The sequence below is a fragment of the Perna viridis genome, chromosome 8 (assembly GCF_037379345.1).
Source record: "Perna viridis isolate PV_CMFRI_1.1 ecotype Kerala chromosome 8, ASM3737934v1, whole genome shotgun sequence".
In the NCBI taxonomy this organism is placed as follows: Eukaryota; Metazoa; Mollusca; class Bivalvia; order Mytilida; family Mytilidae; genus Perna; species Perna viridis.
In genome coordinates, this window is record NC_142452.1 from 40,756,804 (window position 1) to 40,772,509 (window position 15,706).

Consider the following 15,706-nt stretch of genomic DNA (forward strand, 5'->3'; position numbering starts at 1 on the left):
CTTCTTGGTTGTATTGCTAGGTTTAATTGATGTAGGTATTGGACTATTAAATGTAGCAAAAGAAACATTTTGTTAACAAGCGATGAGTAATAATAATAATAATAATAATAATAATAATAATAATAATAATAATAATAAAACGTAACACAACGCTACATGGTGTGAATAGTGTAAAGTTCCTAGTTACACAATAAACTATTTCCCCATTATCAGTATCCAACATAATATGTGTCCATCTAACAATTTAACAGTTGAATTTCAATAAATATAACAATTCCTCTTCATTGTTATATTATTGAAATTCAAGTGTTTAATTTGTTAAACAGTGGGAAGCTAATGAACGCGATTTAGCAATTGAAACATTTGTTTAACAAGGCCAAGCAGACTTTATCAAAACTTTTGAAAAATGCAGGCTAATATTTGAATGGAATAGACTATCTACCAACATCGTATTTGATTCACATATTACCCTTTCCTCGTTCCTTCATCACTTATATTACATGTATTATCGTTAAAACGATAAACTGTACATGTATCATAAAACACTCAATTATTAGTTTTAAATAATTGATCTCTCCGCATGCTTTTTAATAATTCATTATCAAAACACTTAGTGTGGATTTTACAGCACCCGATAAAAAATATCAACCCGATTCATTTCACCATAGAATGGGAAGCAAAACCAATACGAGGGTTGTGTTTGCAAGCTGTTGTGTTAAAACCGAAATATTTTTATGGTAGATTATTGTAATTTCACTTGTCGTATTAGACATCAAATATATTGTTCATGTCACATATATATAGTATTGGAGCTTAATTTCTCAACAAAATAATTATATATTTACTAATATCGGTCGTATATTTACAACTACTGTTACTTACTTTTTTGTTAAGCAGGCAACTTGTAGCCATATGTAACCCGCCGCCGCAAAACAACTGAAGTGTAACAAGCCAAAAACAATTTATCGTGTAAAACTAACGGCGCATCATCATTAACTACATATAGTGATTAACAAACCTATGAAATTGAAACCTTATCGTTTAACCTGTTTCCAGACAGTTGATTCCACAATTGTAACCAATGATACGGCATTACACACACACAGACGGACGGACACCGGCATATCTATAATCAGTTACGGGTAGCAGCGGCGGGTTATATATAAATACGGTATCAATATGGAGATAAGATATGAAGATAAGAGCGTCTACGTCAATAAAAGTTTAACAATCATCATCTTAAAGGACTCTATTTCATATGATCAATTTGATAGGACTGACCATCTTGGTATAAGGGAGTGGTCATATTGTATCAATACCTCAAGTAAAAAAACATACAGTATTTAATAATTTTAATTCAAAATATTAAAATGCAAATATTTTCCAAATTGCTTTTGTACATGTGAATATAATAAACGGAATGGTCATTATTCTATTTGAGGGGATATGTTTGTACATATTATAAGCAATATTGTAAGCAATGCAAGAACTCGTAGAAGTGTCAAGGAGATACCATGGATACGTGATTATTACAGGTTCTGTAAGTTGTTTGCATGCCTTTTAATGATCATTAAAGGCACGATTTCACTGATCTTTCTTGTTAGGTTATTTTTAATTATTGTTTGCTTTCTGCCCTAGGATTAATTTGCATTTCGAATAGGAGTACTTCAATAAACCGAATAGCAGTAAGTATATTAATAGTTGAAAAGCAGCTTTGAAAGTTGCTCTGTGTCTCCACAGAGAATGTTTATTTGGGTGTTACATAAAAATTAACTGAAGTGGTCGAATTTTCATTTATAATTAAAATTACACCATTCAAATTTTGACTGAGTTATTTGCATTTGGAAAGATCATTGTCAGTGCATTTCAATGAAAATATTACTTAAGTTACCAAAATGATATAATCAATTTCCCCTTGATTTTGATAGTGCTAAAAGTTAAATTATACTTTAAAAATGATGTTTTTTTTTCATATCATGTTTCACCCACAGCCTGACTCCTACAAAGGAACTATATATATACCTTCAGTTAACACAGAGACAGATTTTTTTAAATGTGTAAATTGAATTGATATAAAACAACTGAATTTATTGTAGAAGGGATATAGAAACTATTACTTAACTGGAAAACACATATCGTTTTAGAATATTGTACATGTTGTACTTAACAGGACTAATGATAGCGATTTGTCATTTGATATCATGTGAACAAAGCTTGTTGTTTCGACACCTTTTTTTTACCGCGGAGGCATCAAGCTGGTGGTTTCGAATGGTTTAATGACATAATCGTCATGGCTACAAGGTTGGTGTATTCTTTGAAGCTACGATGACAAAAATGAAGTATAAAAGCGTACAAAATAGTATATACAAATGTATCTTATTTTTCTGTAAACTATAGAATCATCACAAGTGTCAGGTCCTGACTTGGTATCGGCATTTCAAACAAAATAATGGGTTAAATCTAGGTTTTGCAGTGAGCCAAACATCCTTCGACCTTTGCAGCGTGGTGACTAAATGGTATTTGCATGACTTTTGAGACGCATTTCCTCATATACCTGAGTCAGGAGTCTGTTACGCACATATTGATTGCGTTCAAGCAAATTAATTGTGAAATATAAATAACATTTGCAGGAGATGAAGGTATATTGCTGCACAGGTAAGACAAATTTAAAAAATTAAAATCGTCTCTTTTATCATAAATCTTTGTACTGAGAAGACTTCTGTTGTTGAATTCGAGATGTTGGTTCGAAAAAAGATGTCGAACAAGCTGTTCAATAGACCGTTTTTTCTCAGGCTCTGGTGGAGATATTGAAGTAACCATTTGCCATGAAGAAGGCTATTAATGGACAACACATCATAAATTTATCTGTATGTGAAATTTAAGGCTGTGACATCTTTTATATTTTCATTCTTTGCGAAATTCTGAAATAAGTCTTTCTCATATGAATATAAAAACCCGTCGGCTAGGACAGGAATAAAATGAGTGGCAATTGAAATGCCAACTTGTTGCGGAAACATAGCTCCTCTAAATTTAACAGATAGGTTATTAATCAGGGATTCAAGTATGCTGCACACCCGCTTTTCTTTGTAGCATACTTTACCCTGATGAGATGCTTTATAAAAAAAACATAGATTTGTAACCAAAAACAACATAATTTCTCGAATCAACACATAAATATTAGTGTAATGAATATTTATTCCAGTAAAAAGTAACTTCATAGAATTAAAAACAAACAAAAAACATATCACATGGAAATTTGTGGAAAATAAAAGATCATAAAATCAACTTCCTGGACTTAAAAAAATATAATCACATGGAAACGTTGTGGAAAATAAAAGAATACCAGTGAAGATATGTAATCTGATGAGATCGTTTTACTCAGCCTTCGAATACAGTGTCATTTCGAAAAAGACAATGTCGGATTCCTTTAATGAAATACCAGGAATAAGACAAGGGTATATCTTTTTAATGGCCTTTGAATAATTCTAAAAACAAATAACCCATGCCAAAAATGGAGGTAAAGAACTTGAATTTGCAGACAACTTTGGTGAAGTCTAAAGAAACATCACCCGTTTACAAGATAAGTCAGATAAACTAAATGTCCTATAAGAAACTTGGCTTAAGATCAGTACAAACAGATCTAAGTTGAAAATCGATGCACCAGCAGAACCTACCATCTTAAAAGGAACGTCTCTAGAGGAAGAAGATGATTTTGTCTACCCGGAAAGTATTATTCGACAAGATAATAAGACTGGGAAACCATAAAATCAAGGCACTAAAGAGCCATCTCAGTCCATTTAGAAGTCAAACATCTAAAGATATTGCCAGTACGAACTACTACGGATATTATTACACATTAGACTACAAGCCGGTGATATATAAATGGTTCAATTAGATTAGAATGAAATGTCTTACAGTTTATGAGGTAATACGCGATTATTAAAATGATACGCACCATGCTACTACTTTTGAAAATCATAGAAGCAATACACACTTGACTACCTCGTTCTTTTCCGATAGATCACGTTTGACACATCACAGTCCCTTTATAATATTTAGTAGATATGATGGCCAGAAAATCCTTTTTGTTTTGTTTTTGGTTTTGTTTTTTTGTTTTTTGTCATGTTTTGTTTTTCTATTGCTTTAACTTAGGGATAAACGGAATTGGAACAGGAAGATCGTGTATACCTCCAGAAACAGTTAACATTCCAATTTAAGTGTGCTTCGTATGCTTCATGTGCGTGTAATAGGTGCTTTGTGTGCATGTTTCGTGGGATCATGTAACGTGCAGGTTTGGATTCGTATGCTTGTGCTTTTTGTGTGTGCACTGCTTGCGTCGTTTTTCGTGTATCGTGCAACGTTCTCTGTGAACGGTTCTATATGCTGATTGGATAAAAATAAATATGTTGTCAGGAATTACTATATGTAGGATAATTTGTATTAAACATTCGTACTTTATTGAACATAAGAAGAAATGCTAAAAACAAAATGGTCGGGAAAACAGTTCCTGATCTCGAGCTATAGCTGTTTGTTTGTCGTTTGAGAATAAATATTACCATAGTGTACCGCGTATAAGAAAATGACATTTTAGATCAACAATGCAATATTGTCTTGTTCAACAAATAATTGTTAAAGAATGTATCACATTAGAGAAATAGCTACTATACTCGGCGTCACATAAATAACATACTGTTAAAATTTGAATAAAAATATTTTCTACGACTTTATTGACACCAACCGTCGTTTAAATTGTCTTAAATGACTTGCTCATTCGTTTAGCCAAACAGCTTCTCAAAAACAAGTCGCTGATTAGCTTAAATCATGCGTAACAAATCCTTACGGGAAAATCCCATACTAATATCCGCCATGTTGGTTTTTACGGGACGATTTGTTTACAAACGAAGTGCGTAAGTTCCCGTCGAACTCCGGTGACAATCGTCTGCTTGATCAACTTCTCGGTATTATACGTTGTTCGCGTAAAATAAATCCGAGATATCCGAAATAACGCCGAATTGCATTCTGGGTTCTTCGGTTTTTGGACAAACCATTTAAACGTAAACAACATCTCCTAGCAACCGATCACTGTAAACATGGCCGACTTTTTACAATGTAAATATTGCCACCTAGAATTAAAATCTGACCGGAATTTAACGATTCAATGTTTAGGGAGAAGCCGTTTGGCTAAACGAATGAGCAAGTCATTTAAGACAATTTAAACGACGGTAGGTGTCAATAAAGTCGTAGAAAATATTTTTATTCAAATTTTAACAGTATGTTATTTATGTGACGCCGACTATACTTAAAAATAGAGTATGTTTTGCTAAAACGTTATGAAACTTTGATAATTTTATTTTCCTGGAACAAGAAAAATGTGTTCCCGATGATCCGTATACAACAAATATATGTTTTTCATATTTCATTTACTTTCTTTTCATATTCAGAGCAATAAGTTGGTATCGCAAAAGCTAAAATTACTTTGATATCTAAAATATGAGTATATAGTACTAAGATTTTATAAAATTTCAATTTTTTAATACTCCCAGACAAATGAAAATGTTTTCACAATGTACCACGTATGATACAAATGCTCATTTTTTTCTTATCAGCAATGCACTATTGTCTTTTTTATACAAATAAATTGGTACTGCATTAGATAAATAGCTTAATTATTTGAAAATATAGTATTTTTTTACCAAGACTGTTTGAAATTGTATTGTTTTTTTCCTGGAACCAAGAAAATTTGCTTTCAATGATCCATATACAACAAATTTTGACATTTTTCACATAAAAATTAGGTTCTTTTCATATTCAGAGCAATAAGATGGTATCGCATCAGTCAAAAATGCACAGTTTTCTAAAATATGAGTATATGTTACCTTTTTTTAATTTTTTTTTATACTTACGGAACAATGCAAATGTATTTGCAATGTACTTTGCATAATAAAAATGAACATTGTTCATATAAAAATTGCAATGTTTTCTTTTTGGACAAATAGATTGTATCGCATTAGTTAAAATAGATAAATTACTTCAAAGTAGAGTAATGTTTACCAATACTTTATGAAAGAGTAATCAAGGGGACCAAGGTTATAGCGGTAATCAAAAGAATGTATTCCAGGGACAAAGACCAGACATAGAAAACAGACGTACACAACAAAGAACATAAATTAACTAAAATCATACATACAAAGTAACAAAAGTAAATCAGCAACTCGGTCTCCACTAAAAACTGGGAGCGTGGACCAGGTGCACCGGTAAGGTAAGCATCCTCTGCTTTTCTAGAAAGTTCGGTATTTGTATTCTCCTGGAACAAGGTATATATTATCCCAATGTTCCATATGCATCAAATATGGAATTTTTTTTGTCACATTGATTTTATTTTCTTTTCATAATTAGGGAAAATAGGATGGTATCACACAACCCAAAAACACTTTGTTATCTAAACACCGAGTATATTTTTCCCCAACTTTATGAAATTTTAATATTTTCATACTCCCAGGCCAGTGGAAATGTTCTTGCAATGTACCATCCATTTTAAAAAAGGAAATTTTTCTGATCAACAATGCAATTATTTTTTTCTTAGAGTAGTTTTTTTTACTAATACTTTATGTAATTTTAGTATTTTCGTATTCCTGGAATTAGAAAAATATGTTAACAATGATCCAAGTGCAGTTACTCAATATTCAAACAATATGATGGTATGATAAAAATCTGTATTATCTAAAAATTTCGAAATTTTATCCCAATTTTACAAAATTTCTGCATTTTCATACTCCCAGACCAATGAAAATGTTTCGCAACGTACCATGGTAATGAATATGAATGATATTCTATATCAAAATACATATGGACATCTAGAAATTATTTATATTGTATTTGTTTATTAAAGCATAATGCACATTAATGTAAAACTACATGTGCAATGTTAGTAATCAACAAAGTACGACGAACAGACGTTCCCTATATACCGTTATCTATTATTAGTTTCGTTTCTCAATTTAGATTCCAAAAATATGACAATAACAGAGATGAAAACTTCCGGTGGACACGGTCGCTTGTGTATCGTGATTCGTGCAACGTATTTCACGCAACTTTCGTTTATCATGTGCTTCGTGTGCGTGGGATTGGGAATGTTACATGTTTCAGGAGGTGTACTATGAAATAAAATAAATGCAGTGTGATACTTTGAATAAACTTGCAGTTGTATAATGGTATGATGACACTTTACATGGACATATGTTGTTCATTGATCCTTATGAAATTGAAGCATATATATTGAAAAAGAAAACATTGCATACGTTAAAGTAGGTTTTGATTTAATGTTTAGGGAATATTTTATAAATTTAAAAACATGTTCTTAATTTTTTATTAAAAAGTAATAATGTTGTTTTATATATGATTTGTTCAAAACCGATAATTTGACAACAATTCTATCCACCTCCATGATTCATTTTCATAAACCCTCCTTTTTCCTAGTGGTGGTTTAAAAGGAAAACAACGAATTCATGATTGCTTTTGACAAAGTTTTCTGCCTGAAACCGCTAATGATGTTCTATGGAACTTTCACCCTAGCATATGATAGAATTGTGCACATGGTAGTGTGTTTGGTTTAATAAAAAAAAAGCAATTGGATTACTAAATCTATTATCAAGTGCTCAATTATTTGGTGGATTCCTTCTAAGTAGATTCAATTTCTGGTGATATTATTTTTTTTATTACGTAGTGATTTTCGTATTGGCTGAGTTATAGATCCACTGTTTACGGCAAATACGACAAGCAGAGGCCCTACGACTCGGCAATATGGAAATCATCCGTAATTACTCCTTTATTGATTACTAAAGGTTTAACTATTAATTTATGTAGCGTACAATAAGCTGTGTACTAAGTTATTTTGAACGAAAATAATGTACACTTTATAATAATAAATTGACTTGACTTAATCTAAACTTATGATTGTTTTTCGAGTAAGGTTCCACAGTTACCATGAAGACATTTTAGTACCTCAAAGTCACAATTTATACAGTTTTTGTCCCATGCAGCTCATAAAGGATAATAGTTCAGTCATTTACATAGGAATATGTCATACAAGTATAGAATTTTTGTTTTGTTTTACATTTCCACAAATCAACAAAACCTGGCTAAAGTTGTCGGAAAGTTCAATGCTAAATCTACAGGTACTCTATAGTGCTTGCAACATCCGGGTCAATTTAGAAATAATCTATATTGGCCTTGTAGATTCTCGCCTTAGCCATATCCTGTGAAATTATTGATTTGGTTGTTTTACCAATATTTTAGCCACTATATATTACAGGTGATAAATAAGGCATATTGTAGGATGAATGTAGTGTACAAAATACTCAGCTACTGAATGATTACATTTTTCATGATTGTATACATATGTAAAAAAGTAATTTGCATAGCAAATTGTATCTTAATGATCAACATATAATTGACATTTCGTATTTAAAAAAAAACCAAATTTACTTAAAGTAATGACATAACATGCCAATTTCCCAACCAGGATGATCAGTCATATCAAACTCGATCATAAAAGAAGTGATCCCAAGATATGATGATTGATTGTTCTCCCTTGAAGAGATAGACATAGGGTAAGGGACATAACTCTTGAAATGAAATATATATGGTAAATTTCACCAAAGCCTTTCAAGTTTTCATTTGAATTAGAATGCAATCAGTCCAAGTTACTATGATGATTTAATGAGATTGATATAAAACGCTGAATACAAACATTCCAATGATTTGTAAGAGTTGTGTTCCTTAACCTACGAAGGACGGTTAAGGCGGTTTTAAGTGAAACTAAAAAAAAAATCTTACAAGTCGCATTCCACAGTAAAACTACTTTAAAATGACTAAAATTGCTATTATACTTTTTCGTTTGGGTTTGTTTGATAAAATACGTTAAACAATATGCGATTTTTCTACTTTCGATTTATGGGGATTTTCCCTTGGAATCACGTGTTCATTTCCTGACATCCATCAACTCAACTATAAAATGTTTTTGCCTGACATGTTAATTACAAAGACAATTTGATGTGTGTATTTGTCCTGAATATTGCTGGAAAAAGAAAGTAATCGTCAGATTTGCCAAGAAATACATATTAGAAATATGATGTGCGGTAAAATTTGTTAATCTGTCAAAGTCAGTTGAAGATTATTTTGTTCCACTATCCCTCACGGTTTTTTTCCAGATAACGATATATTCCTTATTGTACTCCAATTCTATTGATGTTTGACACATACAATTCATTTGAGTGGAACAGGCCGGGAGAGATGAAAAAAACTAGCATAGTACGTGTCCAACTTTCGATTCTCTTTTGTTTACAAACGCTTAAATGATCTATCATAAGATTCAAGAATAAGTGACATATACAATGTAGTGGGTTATACGATTAAGATATTTGATGTTTCCTTCATTTATTTGCTTTATTATCAGCGTCCACATTCGTACCTTATCCACTGTATCGTAGTGAAGGCTTAAAGTTTGTAATACAAGTGTGCATGATCATGATGCTTGAAACTCTCCGTGCATTTGTTATTTTCTTCCAATGTTTCTAGAGAGAATTTGTGAAAAGTGGTTGTTGACATAGACATTGCTTATGACATTGTAGCATTTTATGACTGTTATTTTACGTAGTAGAAAATACAGTTGAAGTGCCTTAATTATCCTGCGTAGGTCTATCTCCTTTAATAACGTAAACGCCTTTATCCTCATAAACTATCCGTATTCATGTTTTTTAAATAAAAGAAATAAAAAAAAGTTTTAGGTATAGCTGATATTAGTCTATATATACATTAAAGTGTTTTGTTGATAGATTAAGCTCTATAATTACTACATATGGCGTGGAAAAAATCGTTTGATGCCCCAAAAAAGAAAACGAATAACATTATTATAATCTGTGATATAACTACTTTGTTATTAACAGCAGCTTGTAAATACAACCCTCGCACGGGTTAAACTGCTAATTCTATGGCGAATGGGGAGGAAATTTTCCAAACGTTTTGGATATTGTTAATCATGTGATGGTTAATTCAGTCAGTTTTCGTGCTATAAAAAATGTTTGAAAACGTGATCATCGCTTTGGTATTTACAATTTAGAATAATTTTTATAACCCTTGATGCATTAAGAATTTGTCTGTGTTTACGGCAATTTGGAATTCGAACTATGGAACGGACACATGAGAATGTGTGACTCATAGAGATGATGTTAAAAGGAAGGTGATTTTGATCAAGAGCTAGACAACATTTAAATGTTTTAATGCAGGGTGCTTGACTTTGTCAGGCAAACGTTTCATTGGCATAATCAGATTAATTAGTTTTATCGATTTGTTGCACAATATATAATTGAACGGTAATGACATTAGAGTTGTGGCTTCCTCTTGCACGAATATATTTTATCTGGGAGACTGAATGAGTTGGTATATACAACGTGGAAATGGCTTATGGTGTTATAAGGAAATTTACACTTTTAAACATTGTAGCTTTATAGTGCATTTTGTTTTATTATTTATTGCTTGTTAGGATAATGTTTTTCTTCGCTCAATTTGGTCTCCTAATGCATGTTCTAATCACATCATACAATCGAAAAAAAAAAATTACAATCATGAGCATAAATTACGTACTTTTTTGAGCTTACAAGCAGCAAAAAAAAAATCGAGAGGGGTAAACGTGATCAATTGACACTTCGACATTAAAATGTATAGGAGTCTAAACTTGCTTACACTCTGTTTCTTAATTGCTGGTACTTACACGTATAATTCAGGTAATATACATTGGTTTTAGATTTTACACTTAATTTGATCGGAATCTCGGAATATAATTACTGCATTTTAATGATTTGACGTTTTGACAAGAAACCTTTTATAAGTACGAACTATTTAATATTGCATATTTGATATTTACTATATGAAATATATTGCAAATACAATGGTTACTGTTTTTATTTATGCTTGTCCTATTTAAGCATTTCCATATCATGATATATTGATACACCTGGAAAAAATCGATATCCTGAATGTTGGGGGACAAACGATAAAGACAACACCAACTAAACAGCTAAGACCCAAAACAATACATATGTACGGTAATAAAATACTTAGAAACGAAAGAATAAGTTATCAAAACTTCTGCACTAAAATATAAGTATTCGCCAGGTTCATCATTAGGGGTAAGTGTCTTCTGCTTTAGAAAAATATAGTTACTCGTATGATATCGGATTTAAAACGGTAGAAGAGAACAAAATATTTTGAACAAATCTGTTTTCGTGATAGGTAATGTAAACCATATCATTTTTTTTTATATTGATAAAAAATTGCAGAATTACAAATTTCAAATTACTTGAAACACTTATGTTTCTTTCTCTTAACTGCACATTGTAGAACCCGTTTTGGATTTTTTTCATGTCTGATTCTAATGCATCTGGTGCCATTGTCTTCTCAAAACACGTAAACAGAATATCGAAATTTGCAAAATATATGATTGGTTACTTTGTATTTACGAGCAACGACTTCACTGCTCACTGAAATTACTGACGACTTTTGTTCTGTGGCAAGAGAACTTTGGTCTAGGAGCTAACATGTTGTTATAAAAGGTAAAGCAGAAAAATCAAATTTTGAAAGCTTAAACAAGCTCTGACGGAACACATCACCTGTGCTATACGATATACATAAAATAAGCAAGGGTGTTGACTTTTGCCAAACAGCCAGTTTTGAATTGTACGTCTTCCTGAGTTATTGATGTCTCACATAAGCTCAATATATGACGCAGACCGATATATGTGTCATTAGCGTAGACATATTTAAATATTTTATTATTAAATGGCATCAAACTCTTATTTTATAGGGAATAGCAGTTAAAGGTCCTGATCAAATAGTGCTTTTTCTTTCTGATTTAATCAGGAGTGAAGTCTGCTTGAATACACTGTTCACTACATAACTCGTTCACATATGAAACAAAATGATAATATGCTGATACGTTTGTTTTTCATGTTTAAGCTACCTCAAAAGATTCGGTTTTTTGTAAGGCATTCGAGTAAAGTGAATTTGTCAGATATAAAAGAATCTATTTTATTCATTTTAACAGCAAATGTGTAAAAACAGTTATATTTTATCTGACCTGTCTTCTGTTCAAGACAAATCACACCATAAAAAGCCACTACGACATTTTATCATGTAAACTAAGTCACAGTCGTTTTTGTAACACAAGTGTTTTGTTGACATGATGTTAAATATATCAACTTTTTTCATGTCTTTATCCTTAAGTTTGCCAATGGCCTTGTGCTTGGAGAGAGGAACCAAGATTTGTAGGGACGGACAGTGTGTGGTTTGTCGACAAATATGGTGTAGGAATATGGAACAACGTGTCACGTCCTGAAGGCTGCCAATTTTCACAATCCGAGTGTGTAGAACGTCGGGGGTCATTTTTCGTAGTAAAGTTTGTATTATAGACTTGTATATTAGTTTCACCCAAATTTGGTTGTATGTATTTTCAGTACAGCCACTGAGTGTAACCGTCCTACTTACACCATATGCCATCCCCAAATCCCCATTGTCTACATCCCGATTCCTCATTGATAATTTTCCAATCCCCATGGAAAATCCCCATCCCCATAAAAATCCACATCGCATATTATGTATCAAATATTTACATCATCAAATCAAAGATTATATTTTCATTTTTTTAACATTCCAACTTTAATATTTGATGTTATAGATCATTTGATACCAAAAAAAAAAAAAAAAAAAACGAATTATCACATCCTCCATTTTAAATTTATCATCCCCTCCCCATACTCCAATTCGATTCCAATTTCTCATCCCCATTCCCTAAACAATCGCTCAAAAGTATTTATAAATGGATTTCAATAATAGATTATGTTTTTTTAAAACAAACTTTTTTTGGTTTCCGACATGACGTAGAGTAGGCCTTTTGGCTTTCGCCAGAAACTCAGAATTACGGACACTAAGTAATACCGGTCTCACTTCTTAGCAACATGAAGTGACAAATGTCTGGTTAGAAAACAATGGCAAGAAGAGGACAACTTCTACAAAGGGATTTTAAAATCAATATCTATTCTTTTTTTCAATTTTGTCTTCTTACAAGCAACACCTGCCTGATAACAATAAAACCAGTGCTTTTTATATATACACATTTAGGTTCGGCTTTGATTTAATACTTATGTAGACGAAAAAATATAAAACATTTTACTGTTTTTTGGTTAATGTCAATGCTGATGGACCTAAGGCCTCCTTGTGTATTTATTAACCAAGATATCAGACACGTTAGACCCAGAATTATATCAGAGTTTTATTCAAATTTTGAAGTATTATAAATTTCGATACACTGCGATTTTATTCCATTGCTCATGATATAATCTCTCAGTGTTTGATTTATACTACTTATTCGATAGTTTATAATCGTTTTGAGTACTTCTTCTTCTTTTGGATTGATACGTATGATCGATTATAACGCTGCTGATTAGAGGTCATTCTTTGAAACACATTTACATCATATCAAAATGTCCCATATGTATGTGACTGAAATTTGTTTGTTAATCAATCATAACTTGGCAGGGTTTTGCAATCTATGATTGTAGATAACATCACTTTGAACAAACCAGCTTACAATCAAAATATAATTTAAGTGCTTATTAAAAACTTCTTCATCTTAAATCAACTAAAACAGAGAAATACATCACAAATACATGTATAACTTGTCAGTTATTTGAATAACTTACTCATTATTTTATTCAGACATTATGACCAATATTTCTGTGTGAAAAATGTAATCCTGTGCAATCCCTCCCTAGGATATTATTACCAGTCGAAAGGTATGGTATGTACTGTGAAAGTACTTTAATTCCTGGGTACAAATTTTCGTGGATTAGGGAAGAAACACAAGTTCGTGGATTCTTGAATTCGTGGTTTTGAGGTTTTCACTATACACGTCTATAAAAATTAACTTTTTCGTTGGGAACCAAATTTCATGGGTTTCGCACACACACGAAAACCATGAAATTTAGTACCCAACGAAAAATACGACTTTATGTCAAGGTGAATTTTGCTGTAAAGTATCAAAATTCCATTATTTCGTTAATTTCCGAAATATTTATCATGAACTATATATTTGAATCATTGTTCTTCTAAAAAATCAGATTTGTTTTACAATTTTTCATCTTAAATTATTATTTGACGTACTTTATTTAAAAGTATTGATATTAAAGTTCTTTAGATCACAACTATGGTAAAAGTTATAAACACTATAAACACATGGTCAACATTTCGTGCAACTCATATGTTGCTTCCATAAAAAAATATGAAGAAACTATAAGAATCGCTCGCTGTTAAACAATAAAGGGACAGCCCATGGTAAAAAAAATGATAAAATGGAGTTTCCCCGATTTATATTTCCTAACGAATGAACGTGGTAAAAGCGAACAAATAAAGCTTAAACGAGATGATCTCTATGAAATTCAGAATATAGTGAGCCTATTATGTGCATATCAAAATAAAGCAATCAACAAATGTATATTTGATATTTTGGACCCATTAAACAAGACTATATATATATTTTGTGATAATTAATCATTTTCCCAATCATATTTAATGTTGCATCATATATAATATGAATATATTCATATGTAATATTAGTAAAGCAACATAAAAAATCAAGTATGTCAATAGAACATTTCTTTTTCTTTATTTTATATTTTTTCCACAGAAAAAAAAGTAACTGAATAAAGAGTAATCAAGGCAACCAAGGTTTTGGCGGTAATCAACATGTGTAATCATGGGACAGATATGGAAACTGACATACAAAACAAAGAACATAAAGTAACTAAAATAATACATACAAAGTAACAAAAGCAAATGAACAACTCGGACTCCACTAAAAATTGGGAGCATGGACAACTGCACATCAGATTAGATAAGTCTGTTAATAGGACTTATTCCGATGCATTCTCAAAAATATTTATTTTCCCGTAACACTTCAATTAAACGGAATAATGATGCTGTGCAATGTAAATGTCCATGAATTGAAAAAAAAAAGAAAAATGTTGAGTTATTGATATGCATAACACCTACTGCCTGATTATTGCATGAAATAATAATTATCTTCCACTAATGTGCATGATCTGTTTTGTAAAAAAATACAGACGGTATTTTTTCCCAAAAGATTCGGATAACTTTTTTTTTATTTTATTTAGACGTTCCATATTACAAACCTGAAATGTTTTGCACACTCTGTGACGTAAACAATATGGCGAAACTGGTGGTGACTGGGAGTAAGTTTTATAAGACACTTCGTTACAAAACAGCATGATAATCATAAGCTTTAGGATTGATTTTTTTTTCAGATAGAGAACCTACATGTCATTTCATTCTGTTTTATAGTATTATTGTGTAGTTTTCCATATTGGCTTAGTTATTTGACCCAGGCTAGCCACATTGAAAGTCCAATATGCTAGGCCAATACGGATATTAACCGATCAAATATGACGTATTGGACCGGTAAAAGCCGTATTGGACGGCTATATCCCGTATTGGCGCACGTGATCATTTTGATCATATTTAGGCCAATATTCGAACGTTAGTCAATAAACATTTAAATTGAAGTGCACAAACGAAAATAAAAAAATGAACCCCACAGGCAGTGAAGTTCTTGAGACTTGTTTCTGTCCATGATTTT

At 31.6% G+C, this 15,706-nt stretch overlaps 1 protein-coding gene across 1 annotated transcript; it reads left to right on the plus strand.

The window, feature by feature from the left end:
* The first annotated feature begins 10,642 nt into the window (after positions 1-10,642).
* LOC148610510 (uncharacterized) lies at positions 10,643-15,340 on the plus strand. The gene is made up of 4 exons (XM_088543199.1): positions 10,643-10,781; positions 12,280-12,451; positions 13,771-13,847; positions 15,225-15,340. The coding sequence occupies exons 1-4, from the start codon at positions 10,715-10,717 to the stop codon at positions 15,338-15,340; spliced, it is 432 nt and encodes a 143-aa protein (XP_088399325.1). The 5' UTR covers positions 10,643-10,714.
* The last annotated feature ends 366 nt before the right edge of the window (positions 15,341-15,706 follow it).